The 15,380-nt window shown below is 44.6% G+C and overlaps 1 protein-coding gene across 1 annotated transcript in view; it reads left to right on the forward strand.

Annotated features, from left to right (window-relative positions):
- The first annotated feature begins 11,895 nt into the window (after positions 1 to 11,895).
- Positions 11,896 to 15,380, forward strand: part of LOC8034788 (gamma-aminobutyric acid type B receptor subunit 2) — a 329,601-nt gene continuing 326,116 nt past the window's right edge. Inside the window, exon 1 of the mRNA XM_042289254.1 lies at positions 11,896 to 12,033. Within this exon, the coding sequence (XP_042145188.1) occupies positions 11,914 to 12,033 (120 nt within the window). The 5' untranslated portion in view covers positions 11,896 to 11,913. The remainder of the gene's footprint in view (positions 12,034 to 15,380) is intronic.

Genomic DNA, 15,380 nt, shown 5'->3' on the forward strand with positions numbered 1-15,380 from the left:
CAGAGACCGGCCGTTTTCACGGGTAAGCGCATTCCTCGCGCCCATTCGATTATTCTCCCTCCGCCGAGCCCAGGACGAGGGCTATCGGATACCTAACGACGCATTCCCAAAATTAACGGCCACGGGCCTCAGCGACGCGTTCCGGGGCGGACACGTAAGCGAACGGGCGCGATCCCGAGTCCGCTCCGTCTCGGCGTTGCTCGGCAACAGGGGCTCGAGCTACGTCCTCCACGAACCAATCGGAGCGACGAATCCTAGCCATGTGACATCTCGTCGCGAGAGCGAGTGCACGTCGAGGGCACATCCTCCCCTGCCTCATTCCGACGTTCTGATTGACTATCTATAGGGCCCTAGCGTTTACCGTTAATCCAAATTGCGTTCCAGCGATGTTACATACGCTGCTCTACCTTACCATGGACTCTAGAGGACGCTACTAACCGTCCAAGGCAATCCATTTCCGCGCGAGTGCTAACGTGACTTTCGGTCGGGCCGCAGCGAAGCGCAGCGACGCGTAGTCACGTGACCCATTCCCAGCGCCTGGATTGGTTGGAATGGCTGGTGGCGACCGCAGCGTTCCGGTTTAAGGCGAAGCGGAGTTATGGAAGCCTGCAGACGTTAATGCCTCGGAACCATCTATTCTCCGGCCCAAAGAAACGCCGGGGTGTTGTAATTACTCGGCGCGGGCGGGTGTGGCGAAGCGACCACACTTCGGAGTGCTCTCTTCTTTCTCTCTCTCTCCCAGAATCGACAACTTTATGCGCGTGAATCTCTCGTGATAGAGCCACAAATCATGACGCGGGCGGAGCCGTAATTGCGCGTAAATATGGCTTTGGCGCCGCCCGCCGTTCCCGCGCCACCTTCCACGAACTACTCGGCGTCTGACGTGCCGGGAGCTATTAGTGGACGCGAGAGATTCGAGTGCATAGCGCGCGTTGCGGAGGAGAGCGGAACAGTCCGTGGTTTCGCAATGCGAGCGAGGTGAACGAGTGTCACTCGAAGGGGTTTTCGCCCGAGCCCCCTAGATACCGAAGTTATTGCAGCGAATGTTCGGAACCACCTAAAGGCCCGTTGCGCCCGTTACAGAAAATAAGTAATGAAATTGCGTCACTCCTTAGCTCGTCAAGAATTAACGCACTACTTATGGCGAATCCCACAGGGCGTTTTGGAGCGCGCCGGGATCAGTTGACCAGATCCGGAATGGAGCACACGATCCGAACGGGGTCGCGCCGCCTACGGATCCCAAGTGGAACGTGACCACTGCTCCGGGATCGGCGGATGCCTTCGCGTCATTCAACTGCCCGAAAATCCCCTTTCCGCGGCCGTCGTTTCGAAGACGTTTTTCCAATCGCGGCGCTAACACGTGTTCTACGCACGAGCGGCACGAATGGCTCAGGAGCTTCTAGCAAAGATTGCCGAAATGCCCGTAGCGCGGCAAATACCTTCTCCTCACTGGAGAACGAACCGGCTGTCGAGCCGAGGGGTAAGCAAGCGGCCATTGCGAATTCTGAGGCGAGATGGGCGAGATCAGGCGAGATGCCCCGCGAGAAAGGAAGTCACGTGTGTGCGCCGAGGGCTGGCCCGGCTGGCTTCCGGTTGAATCCGCCGAAATCGTCGGAGCGTCTTTTCTCGGATCCAGATCGAGATCTGGAGCGGGAGCTAATCCAAAACGACCAGTGAAACACGTCGGTCTCGATCCCAATCGCCCAGTGAAATAAGCTCGCTCCAGAAAAGTCGATCCCGGCGCGCTCCAAAACGACAAGTGTAATTCGCCTTTAGATTCGTTACCTTTCGACATATGTAACGAAATTTCGTGACCGTTACTTCAGAAAACTAATGAACGGTACTTTTCCATTACTTTCGATTGTAGTAATACTTAGCAGAGCGGTAATCCTTTGATACTAACCTTGAAAACAAATTAACTTCTACAGGGTAATTTAATAGTGTGTGTTATATTCTTAAATTAATGTTGTAGTATATATTTGCGGAGAAAAATATATATTTTTTCTTTTTGACTAAGTTTACATACAGCAAATTAAGTTGTACTAACCCTACTGCCTATGCACCGGTGTCGACACCGGTGCATAGGCAGTAGGGTTAGTAAGGTGGTTTCTGCGCGCGCACACAGCGTGCACGCGCACGTGCGGCGCTACTTGCGAACTGCAGCGAGTTTCTGCAGCCCTGTCGACTGCAGCGCCACGATTGACAGGCGCAGCCTCCCAGCTCCCATTGCCGAGCCGCGCCGGTCCAAAGACTACCCCGTATTCTAGTACAATGCAGTTCCACGACCACTTCCACGGCTAGTTTCGTGTGGAATGAATGAAGAAGTGCTCAACGCCACGGAGGGACGGTTACCCGCGCGAGCAGCAGCAGCATGTATATGCGTTTTTTTTTTCTTGGTTAAAATCAGTTGCTATTCGCGACTCCAGCAAAACGGACGCCGCCAAGCGGGAAAACCGGGAACCAGCCGGTCCAGGTCGCTCCGCGCCCCTCCGCGTCTCTGGTGGCTTTCGCGGAGACGTGTTGTCGGCGCGGTGGCGAACAATGTAATTTGACGAAGGTCCGAATATTTCTTAAGTTCGCCTGAGTTATCATTAGTGTGGTGAAGCCTCAGTAGATTGTTTTCTTCTATTACGTGTTTGAAAGCCTGTTTACTTCACAGCACACGGTCGCGTGCTTTCGATTTCTTGGATGGGGAGGAATCACGGAAAAACTTTTTGATTTCTTGTCTGTCTCGAATCACATTCAAAGTGACGACTGCTTGGTAACTGATACTGGAGGGAGCATCAATGTTGCAGTCAAGTGAATGGGAAGGTTCGATAGCTGCTTTTCTTGAGTTTGGTTGTGTTCGGTTAGCTTCAAGTTTGAGCCACCCACGCCGATCGGTGCGTTGGCTATTCATCTTGGCTGCTTTTCGCCGAAAAAGCCTCTGGACCACACTGAAGGAGTTGGGCTGATTTCGCAATTACTTGATTCAGGAAAACTTGCTCACTGCAAATGATGAATGAGGGAAATTATCTGTTTTCAAATGATGAATGAGGGAAATTATTTGTTTTCAAAAGGTGGGAGACAGGTCTCGCAACGTTAGATGCTGTCACGGCATTTTGACCTATCGCGCCTCCAATATTTATATTACGAGGACGTCGAAGCCAGCAGCAATATACGTCTACATTGGTCAGGTGGACCGGCCACAAAAAAATACTAAATTTCTCCGTTCAGGATTTGAAGCAAAGTTCAACGCAGAGAGGTTCTGCGTGGATCTTCAATGAAGTCTCTCTTCAGTTTGTCTCCGTGCTGCCGGCTATAAAATCATTTGGCTAAGTTTAAGTAGTACGTCTCCGTCTGTCAAATATACTTTTATTCAGCAGCTCACCTAATAGCTAGTCAACTAAGCTCATATTTCAACCCGAAAGATATACTAATACCGCTTTAGTGGGACCCCCCCCCCCCCCCCATAGTACGTAATATAATACATAACCCGCTCGTCAAAATGACTTCTCGATTGCTACTAAAACCTGAATTGAAATACGAGTATCAGCTGCTTAGTGGGGCGCCGGCGGGTTAACATGGTCCTTGGCTCAAGAAGCGGTTGCTTAATTTTCGTAATTTTCCTGCAGCCTGTGTTGTTGGCCGAGCAGACGACTGGAGCTGTTTCGTAACGCGGATACGCACAAAAGCTAGATTTCGCGGACAGATAAGTCGCATGGTCGAGGCATGCGAGTTAGCTGAAAAGTTACTCTCTGTGGAACAATTCTATAGTCATCGCCGCTTTCCTTAGATGATCAAAACTGATTAGTATATTGCCGTCTCTCCGGAGCCCATAGTTTCGGTTTTGAACGAAATCTCCGAAACGAAAGTTTGACACGAAAAGAACAAAAAAACACCGGCAAAACAAAACTATGCTTTGCAAGTTTATCTGCACCGGCTACACTTAACCGTCTCAGTTCAAATACTTATAAAATTGGGCATTAAACAAAAGAAAATCTGTTAAATTGAACGCGCCACCCGTTCAGGCGGCCCGGCCGAGCCGCCGCGACCTGGACTCAGCCGCCATGTTTGTTTGGCGGTGGCGCCCCCTATAGGTCACTGGAGTCGCGAATAGTCGGATGCAACCTAAGAACAATCTTTTAGCTCCACCCACAAGCGCATTGCGCCCATCTGAAGTGCCTCCGCCGTCGAGAAAGTAGTTCGCTAGCAACGTTGCTTTTTCTTCCTCCAGGAAACCTATCTTAAACTACTACAATATTTATTTAATTCATTCAGGACATTTAAATAAGTTAGAATACGTTTTTGTCAACGAAATAGCTGTTTAGTAAAGAAAGAAAGTCATGTCCAATGTACCGTCGTCCCAATTCATTTTCTGTCCAAGATACTGTCTAACATACCGTCTAACATACCTCTCAGCAATGCTAAGCCTCGCGCCCGCTTGAAATTTTCGTTGGCGATAGCGTCGCTGGATTCTCACGTTGTCGCGCAAAAACTGCTGCAAACGCAAGCCGATACCATCAAGATTTCGTGGCGTAACCTCGGGCACGTAAAACACGGTGCAAAAAAGCAGAATAATTGTCACGAGAAACTATAGCATCGCGTTGCTAAGGCCAGCAGCCGTGACGTCATGAAAACAATTGGCTGGCGTTTCTCGGCGTAGGATTACATTTTCCTCTGAGAGGCATTTCGGGTTTTTTCATAGCTTGCAACCGACTATAGTCAGCCTTTGTCTCGTGTATTCTCGTCCCTCTGTCCTTTTTCTAGTCGCGCAGTATTTTATTATGAACACTCAGAAACTCGCTCAATTGTCTATTTTATTAGCGGGGAAATTGAAGTGGCGTAAAGATCATGTGACGCCAAGCCACGTGACGTTACGTCCCCGCCAAACTTAGCTGGGAAACTGGGAGTCACGTGGCGTGAATTTACCCGCCATATTTTGAGGGAATCTGGCAGTGTATCGCTAGCGTGATGTCAATTTTTCCGTATATTTAACGGGGAAAATGAGATGGTGTAAAAGTCTCATGACGTCAGGTCACGTGACATCTCATTTTGTGTGCGTGTAACGCTCGTTCCTGACGCTCGTCCATGACGCTTGTTCCTGGAAATTTCCTCAGAGTAAACAACCCATACAACAACATTTGTGGTAATACGTCCTGTGGACTGGATGTCTTCTTCCTCGATCAATCGAGGACGCAGTTGGAACACGAGTGCTGCGTCGGCGTTGGACTATGTCATCCAAGAGCTGCGTCACAAGCGAAGCATTTGTGTTGTTGTTGGCCCCGCGGCTGTAGTTCCGAACTTAGCCGCTAGAAGCGCGACGGTTAGATCTTTTCCACAATAGGTACTATTAAGACCCACTGACATAATAATAATAATAGTAACAATTGGATTGGAAACAAGCAAAGCGAATTTGAAGTCAGAGCTGCCTAAGCCACTTTTGGGCTTGACTGGCAGCGTCTTACGATTAGTGAAACCAACCGTATGCAAAATAAAACATGTAAAATAACATTAACACAAAGATATTAAAATTTAAAAAAGCATACTAGTGAGCACTTTACAAACTAACATTTCTCGCGGCTTTCTTGAGCTTGTATTTCTTTTTCTTAAATTAAGGAAACTAGTGGGTAGTTTCTTCAGAATCGCTGGTACATAATAACTACGAGCTCTTTTTTCATATCTTGTCGAACATCGAGGTGTCCGGTAGCGCTCTTTGAGTCTATAAATACGAGAAGGTACACATAGAACTTTATTAACTATCCCAAAAATGCCTATATGAACAACAATTTTCATCGATAGCGAGTTAAAATCAGTGAAATCCGATGCTTTAAATCAGTGAATGTGAATTCCCGAGCCATAAATTATACGAAATGTTCTTTAACAGAGAACGCAAATTCGAATGAATTTGAAATTGCCACAGTGACCGTACACGGTGATACCGTAACGGAGCACACTATAGACTAGAGCATGTGCGACAATTTTTCGAACGGATGGTGGCATACAATATTTAGTGTTGTATTTTTTATTTATTTATTTATACATACCCTCAATGCCTCGGGGGCGTTATAGAGGGGAGTGGGTCAGCACAAGTGGTTTTGAAGGGCTAGTCGGAATTGCTTGGAGTCGGGTATGGTGACTATGGCGTCCGGGAGGTCATTCCAGTCCACAACTGCTTCAGGGATGAGGGAATGCTGGTGTGCTTCACTTGATGACTTGGGACGGGCGATCTTGCATGAATGGTCTAATCTTGATGATATGTAGGTGGGCGGGTTCAGAAGAGACATTTTCAAGAAAGGTGTGTAGAAGACTTTATGAAGAAGAGAAAGGCGGGAAATTCGACGGCGGGAGGAAAGTAGAGGAAGGTTAAGACGAGACTTCATTGATGACGCACTTGAGGTACGAGAATAGTCATTAAAAATAAAGCGAGCAGCACGGTTCTGAACGGATTCAATGGAGTCTGTTAAATTTTTCTGATGAGGATGCCAGATGGAGGACGCATATTCTAATTTAGGCCTAACAATAGTGGTGTACAAAATACGTTTTAGGTTTTCAGGTGAGGATCTATAGTTTCGGCGAATGTAGCCTAGAGAGTGGTTTGCTGAGGATATAATTGTTTTAATATGAGTATGCCATGATAGATTAGGTGTGAGATTCAAGCCTAAGTATTTGTATTGGTTAGTATAATCAATGGGGACAGAGTTCAAAAGAAGTACAGGATAGGTGATTGACAATGAACGAGAAAAGCACATGCATTGACATTTGTTAGGATTTAAGGACATGCGCCATGTGTTACACCATTCAGAAATTTTATAAATGTCGCCTTGAAGCGTTACAGTATCATCTGTAGAGGTTATCTTACGATAGATTACACAATCATCGGCAAAAAGCCGCACAGTGGAAGAGATGTTGAGAGGAAGATCATTAATATATATTAGGAAGAGTAATGGGCCGAGTACTGTCCCCTGGGGGACACCAGAAGAAACAGAGCACAGGGAGGATTTGGTGTGGTTAGCATAAACAAACTGACGACGTTGAAGAAGGAATGATTCGATCCATTTTAGTATGTTAGGGTCAATTTTTAGCATAGAAAGTTTCAGCAGAAGGAGGATATGTGGCACTTTGTCAAAGGCTTTGGCGAAATCCAGAAATACAGCGCTAGTGGGGTAGCCGGAGTCAAGGTTTAGGTGAAGGTCATTAGTAAGAAATAGGAGCTGCGTTTCACAAGAAAAGTTGCGGCGGAAACCGTGCTGCGCGTTGCTAAAAAAGGAGTTGTTTTCGAGGAAATCAAACAGATGCGTGAAAATGATATGCTCCATGATCTTAGATGGGATGCAAGTAAGAGATATAGGCCTGTAGTTGAGGGGAGAAGACTTACTGCCGCTTTTGTGGACCGGAATGACCTTGCCGATTTTCCAGTCCCCAGGCACCACCCCCGACTCCAAAGACTGGTGAAATATCTTGGTTAGAAATAAACTACAAGACAGGCTAGTGTTACGTAATATTTTAGTGTTTATATTGTCAACCCCAGAGGACGACGAGACCTTTAATGAGTTAATAATTTGAGATACACCATTAAATTCTACAAAAACAGGGTCCATTGGAAAATAATCAGCAGGAACGTGACCAGGTAAAAAGTCGGTAGAGATAGGTGTAAACACATTGCAAAAGACATCATTAAACATAGCTGCACACTGATCATCTGGCACAACTTCACCCGAGCCGTTAAAAATCTTTGGTAAAGTGTGGTCTTTTGAGTTAACAATACTCCAGAAACGACGAGGGTTGTTAAGTAATATTGAAGGGAGCGTCTGCTGAGAGTACACGCTTTTGCACTCTTGCAGTTTCATTTTGTAGTTATGTTCACAATTTTTATATTTGGACCATGACTCAGGAGTATCATCACGCTTAGCAGCACGGAAAAGCCTTTTCTTTTTGTTACAGAGAGACCTAAGCTGTCGATTGAACCATGGTTTCGCCGAGGAAGGCCTGAGGTATTTGAATGGGATATGAATGTTAACAAGTTCATCTAACTTGTTTTTAAATAAGTTCCAATTCTCGTTAAAATCTCGAGAATCAAAATTATTTAAGAAAAAAGAGAAATAGTCACACAACGCTCGGTTTATTTCTTCGTAATTCCCTTTGTCGTATAGCAATATTTTCTTTCCTGAACGAACAATTTTTGCAGTTTCAACTTTTATGTGAGAATGAATTGATTTGTGGTCACTGATGCCGTCCAAGAATACCAAAGGCGTTGGAAATAATTCAGGGTGAGAAGTAAGAACAAGATCTAAAATGTTTGAACAGGAATGAGAGACTCGCGTAGGAAGGGAAACTATCTGAGAAAGATTGAAATCTAAAACGACGTCAATAAATTGTTGACAAACCACTGGAGTTTTTAGAGCAGACAGGAGTTGGGTCGTTCCAATTAATGCACGGAAAGTTAAAATCGCCAAATAAAAGTATGGGATAGGTTGGATATTCTTTTGAAAGTAATGACAATTCATCGTGAAGAAGGCTTGAGAACGAGTGTGACGCGTCAGGAGGATGGTAACAAACACCAACCAAGACAGACCTAAAACTGCATTGTAAGCAGACCCAAACTATTTCAAGCTGTGAATGATTAGAAACAACTCTGCTAGGTATCTTTTTATCTACGGCTATAAGAACGCCACCACCGCGTCGTTGCTGTCGATCGAGACGATAGATAATGAAATTAGGGTGATCAGGCAGTACTTCACTATCAGTGACTTGAGGAGTTAACCACGTCTCGGTCAGCAAGATTATTTTGGCGCTGCAAGACGAGATAATGGTACTTAGCTCATCACATTTAGATAGAACGCTTCGAGCATTGGCATATAAAAAACTGATGCCCTCATACGAGCCTAATCTGCTGTTTCGAACACTCCCCGCCTTGCGCTATCGCTGAAGTTCAGTTACTAACTTAGAATGGTGGTCGTAGGTATATGTCTTTGGACCGATCAAAAGTTTATCGAAGCGTAGTTTGAATGGGGAAGTTTGTTGTTTGGCATATACGAGCAACGCCTTCCTTGCGGTGCGAACAGTTGGTGAATAATCCTCAGATAATGAAAAGGGTGTACCTTTTAGTTTCGAGGCGGAAAAAAGTAGCTGGTTTTTCATTTTGAAAGACAAGAATTTCACAATGATGGGCCTTGTTTTCCCTTGACGGAAAGCACCAAGGCGGTGCGCACGCTCAACATGCGAGCTATCAACCGCGACTCCCAAGTTGCCCTTCGCAAGGTCGAGTGCTTTCTGTTCAGAAATTTGTTGAGACTCGCTAGGAGCATCAGGGATACCGTAAAACAACAAGTTTGAACGACGCGAACGGTTCTCTAAGTCGTCTATGCGAGCAAGCAAGGTTGATGTTGCAGCACTCTGCTCAGACGTCACAACCTGTAGCTCATTAATGTCATGCTTAACTTCAGCAATGATAGATACATCCTTTTCAATTGAAGTAACCCGATTAGAAAGAGAAGACAGAGCGGTATCAAGGCTTTGTTGTTTCTCTAAGATATGTTTTATGTCGACCTTGATGTTTTTCTGTCCAGCTTCAAGTATAGTTGATTTGGATTCACTGGTTTGTAGCATAACAAACATGTCATTTAACTGCCTTTGTTTAGAGGCAGACAGGGGTCCCGGATTGGTTTCCACATCACCACACTGCAGTAGCAGTGCCTTAAGCATACAAAAACAATCAGTGACAGATACAATAAGCACTCCGGGGCATGGGAGCAGAAGAAGGTACACGTTACTAGTTCGCTTAGTATGTAGGGAGAAACGTTTACAGACCTGTACAAAAACGAGCATGTCCTGGTTAAGCGTCAGCATTACGCTTGCGCTCCCATGCCCACTGGCGCGGCGACGCTCTGGCACCTCCTTTTGTAGGCCCATCGAAGGGTATTGTGGGAGTGACGACAGGGGTGGTGGCGCTGTATCCGCAAAGAAGGCGCTCCATGAAACAGCTGACGGGCCCTCCAATCCAGAAGACGATAAGGGTGATCCCGGACTGTCGATGACGTTGTTGGTCGGGGCAGCGATGACGGTTCCAGGAATGAGTCCGACAAAGACGAAAAACGGGAGCTGTACGAAAACGAGCATGTCCTGGTTAAGCCTCAGCATTACGCTTTCGCTCCCATGCCCACTATAACAAACAAGACACTGCACGCATTTTTTTACATACAAGAGCAAGATGAGAGTTCCAGGTTAGGTCACTGTCAGAGAATAAGTCAAGATATTTGTAGAAGATGTATGCACTATATTCTCACATCCACATGATAAACTCCCAGACGTATGCAACCATAAAAAAGAGGTCATATTAACTTGATTCGAAGTGTTACGAAAACATACAGGTTGCGTGTTGGGTGGATTAACTTTATTTAATTAGCCTCAGACCAGTCCATAGCTTTAATTTCTGCAGTTTGTAAAGACGAAAAAGCGTCTGGATAATAGGACGCTCTTGATAAAATAACGGTATCGTCACCATATTGAAATAGTGAAATTGGTACCACGATGGACAGGGCGTTGACATACAGATTATATAATAGTGGACTTAGGACCGAGCCCTAGAGAACACCAGCTTTGACTGAAAAGATTTTGCTTCGATACCCCACAAATGAAACACATGGACGACGATCCTGTAGGAAGCTTTTAGTGGCAATCTAAAAAAAAGCCTTGAAAGCCTAACTTCAAAAACTTTAACAAAATGTGATGGCAGATGCTATCAAATACCTTGTGGACACCAAGGAACAGCGAGCAGGGAACTTGATTCCGTTCAAAAGATAAATTGAGCGCGCAAAAAAGGTCCCCAAGGAGCAATTGGGTACCTCGGTCTTGTGTGAATCCGCACCAATAAAGATATAGTAAACTGTGTTTAACTAAAAACATATCCATAGTTATCCACAAATATTAGTCGAGATTTTAGCAAAACAAGAATAAAAATAGGTCGATAATTTTCTAGGGTACTTTATTTTGAGCGGCTCCCTCAAATAATGAAATCACCAAAGCTGTTTGTATTGCTAATGGAATGACACGATCAGATATAACGTGATTAAACATTTTTAAAGCAAAGCAGCCCAAATCAGATCAAAGTTTCGGTTCAAGTCATTAACTGAAATACCATCGATACCTGGAAATTTGTTGGGTTTAAGGCTAAACAGGATTTACCTAAACTCTTCTTCAGAGAGAAGAGGAAGTTAAGCCGAGTCTAAAACAGTATTGTTTACAGTACATGAATCTGGGGGCTGTCTTGCAATACCTCATACTCGAGAGAACAAATTGTTAATATCATTAGCAGTACTCTGTTCCTCTGTAGAGAACATGAGGCCAAAGATTCGATACATGCTGCGCCACCTAGAGGCAACACAGAACGGATAAAACTACCGGATGGAACTGATAAAACTGCGGGGTGTAAAGGGGCTGCTCCGATGTGTACACCCTCGTAGCCCCTCTCCCCTCTCTGCCGTTTTATCCTTTCCTAGCTGCCTCGAGGATGCGCTGCATGTACCGAAAGCCACACGCTCCGTTGCTCGCATTTTAGTATATCATGATAGCACCCTTAGGCTGAACGTGTAAGTGGGTTTTAAGAACGCTTACCGCTCTACTCGTTTTCCCCTAAAAAAAATGAAGTTTTGCGGATGGTTCATCTTCCGTTCGAAGCCTCCCTTACACGATTTTGTTGCAGGAGAGAGAAAATATTAGTTTGTTTCTTGAAACACGCACGTCTTGGTAAGACCACATATATATATATATAATGTACCTACACAACTCTACATAAAAAAGGAAGACAGTCATGCTACTTCAGGAGCCTGACCTTTTTTCATGAGGGTTCTTGAGTTTAAAACAAGTATAGCCAAAATATGACTCTAGACTAATTGTTTCTCTTTCCTTTTTTCGCAGTGCGATCCTGCCGTTGGCATGAAGGCCTTCTTCGACATGATCGACAAGCAACCCAAGAAACTGGTCCTGTTCGGCGCAGCCTGCAACGCCGTCACGGACCCCATCGCCAAAGCGTCTCAGTTCTTTCAACTCGTACAGGTGAGAACCAGGCAGATGCTCTTGCTCCGCGTGGTGTTGGCGCTACTGGAAAAAAAATAATAGGAAGACAAGGACGCTGCGTCAAGCTCCCCGGAAAGCTCCGTACTGGTTGGTGTATAGCAAACCGGATTGCGAGTCGCAGGGCCCGAAAACTTGAAAGTCTTTCCTCGCTGCGCTACCCGTTGCCGGAGGAACCTTTTGGGTTTCTGTTCGGGCTGTTCGCAGAGCTTACCGAGGTATAGCCGCACAAGAAAAATGAGCGCCTGTTTTAAATGAGGTAACATTTATTTTTTATTTTTCAATGTCTGGTGTTTCATAACTCAATGTACCAACCGAGGCAGGCCGCCTTGATTAAAATTTTGTTTTGTCTTCTTTTACTTTCTTCTTCAGTCGTATTCATCCGTCTATTTCTATGGAGCTAACAAAGCGTGTTTCATGTGTCGGCCACATGAGTTTGTTGTCTGCTCGTCTTATGGAAGCTGCACAAGTTTATGCTTCCATGAACAATCGCCCGCCTTTTTATAATTTCTGAAACGAATAAGACTTTTCGCAGGTGCGCATACGTCGTCGCACCCTGATTTCAATGAATGATTTGCGCTGCGACATTCTTCTTACTTATTTGCTGAGTTTTGCTGAAAAATAGTTCATTTCCAAAGACTAAAAGATAATTATAATGCCTTTTAAGCGCAATTAGACTTCGAAACATGAGGTCTTATATGTGCTACGATTCGCCAGCCAAACAACTCTTAAATACTAGAAAGAATAAAACATGGAGGATGGACAAAACTATCACCAACGCGCTCAACAAAAGTACAAAACACTGTGGCGCCCCAAAAAGGACTATTGTAGAAGCAGCTACTTCGTTCTATGATAATTCTTAGGGGTAATAAAAAATGGGAGTAATATCAATAAAACGGAGTCCATAATTAATATTCATATTTACGAAGGATTCTACTCTAAGCCTTAGGAAATTTCTTTTTTTATGAAGCGTCGCGCAAATCACAAGTGCTCATATTCAACAGAAATTGTCATCCTCCTTCCTTTTGTTTTTCACCTTAACTGTTCAGCGTTTTTATAGTGGCAGGCTTTTCTGATTCTGCATTAGAATTGTGATTTCCTTGTTGCTTTTATTTTGTTTTGTATTTTATTATCATGTATGTACCTAGGAGTTACTATAATGTACGCTAGAGGTTCAACTCTCGCTCGTGTGCTGCTGCAAACTTAAGCAGACAGCAACCAGTCCGAAATTAACTTACGGTAATACATTTTTATTGGGAAAACCAAGTTCATTTTTCCTGCGCTTGATTATAAAGGCAAATATCAGTAATACTTTGTGCGTACTAGATAGATTAAAATATTTCTCAGTCACGTAGACGAAATAATTGGTCAGTTATGGTATTTTTATTTCAAATTCATGGCATTAAACACTGTGCAAAAACGACTTCGTACATGTATTTATGTGCACTGTCGGACACTGTTACCGCGAGCATGGCTGCGGCGGCGCTTTCCAACATGGGTGATATACGTGGCGAACGAACGAAGGACATGCGGAAAAGCAAGAGATACCGCAAGAACTACATCGCAACACTGAATCAGTAACTCCTTCTGCATGCAGAGGATCAAAATAAATGGAAGGTCACGTTATATAGTCTGATTTGGAATAAATAAGAAATTCTTTATTCTCTCTGCTTATGAATGTGCGCGAAAAGGCTTGTTCTGAATTCAAAGCATCACCCTCACTCATGAAGTCTTTAAAAATTGGGAGATGCCAGAGAACAGGTGACCCATGACAGCTGCCCGACATAGGAAATAACAAAAAAAAAAAAAAGCACACCATTCATAGCCCACGTACTTTATCAGATACGTTTCAAACGCTTTTAACCACTCGTAAAGCTGCACGACGAGGCCATCTTTTATAGTGACCGTATGGGCATATAGCAATAAATAAGCACCACCGGAATGCTGGCGAACCTCGAACACACTATACATTCCTTTCAATTGTTGTTTTCCATAGAATTGTCGCTCGTTTTGACATACTTGCTATGAAACGGAGGTTTGGGCCTGAAATATGACTCTACATGGCAAACGACCATTTTAGTAAACGCGAAAAAAAGATATTTGTTTTCTCAAAGTCTACGAAATCCCCTGTCTGTTCCAGTCCAGTCCCGCTATTTGGGGTTGGCGGTAAAAGGTTCCGCCACAACACAGTGAAACGGCCCCCTCCACTAGTGTTTGAAAAGGGTTCTTTGCAAACGGTTTAGGGTCAACACCTGGTAGCATTCCCACCTTCGTTCCTTCGAGTTTCCTTTTCCCGGCGTCTCTTCCGCCCGCTTCATTGTACGCCCCATTGAATGCGCAGTACACAACGCTGACAGAACTGCTCGCGCGAGGAAATGGTGTGATCTAGAGCCTTATTTGGGAGTGCGTTTATGCAAATGAGGTGCTAGACAAAGCCACTTGCTTTGAGCAGCAGGTTTTATAGCGTAGCGCACCATCACTTACATTTACAAAGCATCACAATGGCATGTTGAACTTTTAACTGCGTATATTCCGTCTCACTTTAGTTCATACCGCATTCGACGCTGCAATACGATGAAGCCAATGAAGCATTGCCGAAGTTACATGGTCACGGCGCAAATATCGTTTTCCCTTTTTTTTTTTTTTGCATTTGCTATCACAGGTTGAACGATTCGAGCACCACTGCACTCACGCCCCTTTTATGTGCGTAATTAGTTAATCCCACCATAGCAAACCATTACAACCACGAGCACGCGCCTTTTATGTGCGTAATTAGTTGAGCCCTTGATAGCAAACCATTAAAACCCCGAGCGCCGCGATGACGTACTTTCCGTAATGATTGCTTGAATTCATCCGACCATAGCGCTTGCTCTGGTCGAACCTTGAAACAGAGTATGGAGACTTTTAAATCTAATAGCATTTCCTTAGGCATTATATAAATGAGAAGGTCACAGTTTAATGTGGTCATGTTCGAAGTCGTCTAATCTAGACTCTAACATACAGACTAATGCCATATCTTTAAAATTTACGAAGGCCTTTATCAAAGCACCTCACAAGCGCTTGCTCCTGAAACTCGCGCTGACATCTTTAATTGCATTAGAGAACTTTTAAATAATCGCTCCCAATCTGTGCTTATTAACATCCATACCGCAAATTCAATACCAGTAACATCTGGTTTCTCGCAAGAGTCTGTCATTAGTGCCCTTTCGCTTTTAATATACATTAATGACATAACGCAGCCCGTGTCTTGCATATTCGCATCTTCCCGATGATTGTGTTGTTTATAGACGCTTTACACACGCGCCAAATTACAGCCACCATTGCTGACC

The sequence above is a fragment of the Ixodes scapularis genome, unplaced genomic scaffold (genome assembly GCF_016920785.2).
Source record: "Ixodes scapularis isolate PalLabHiFi unplaced genomic scaffold, ASM1692078v2 PGA_scaffold12__126_contigs__length_90152505, whole genome shotgun sequence".
NCBI classification, from domain to species: Eukaryota; Metazoa; Arthropoda; class Arachnida; order Ixodida; family Ixodidae; genus Ixodes; species Ixodes scapularis.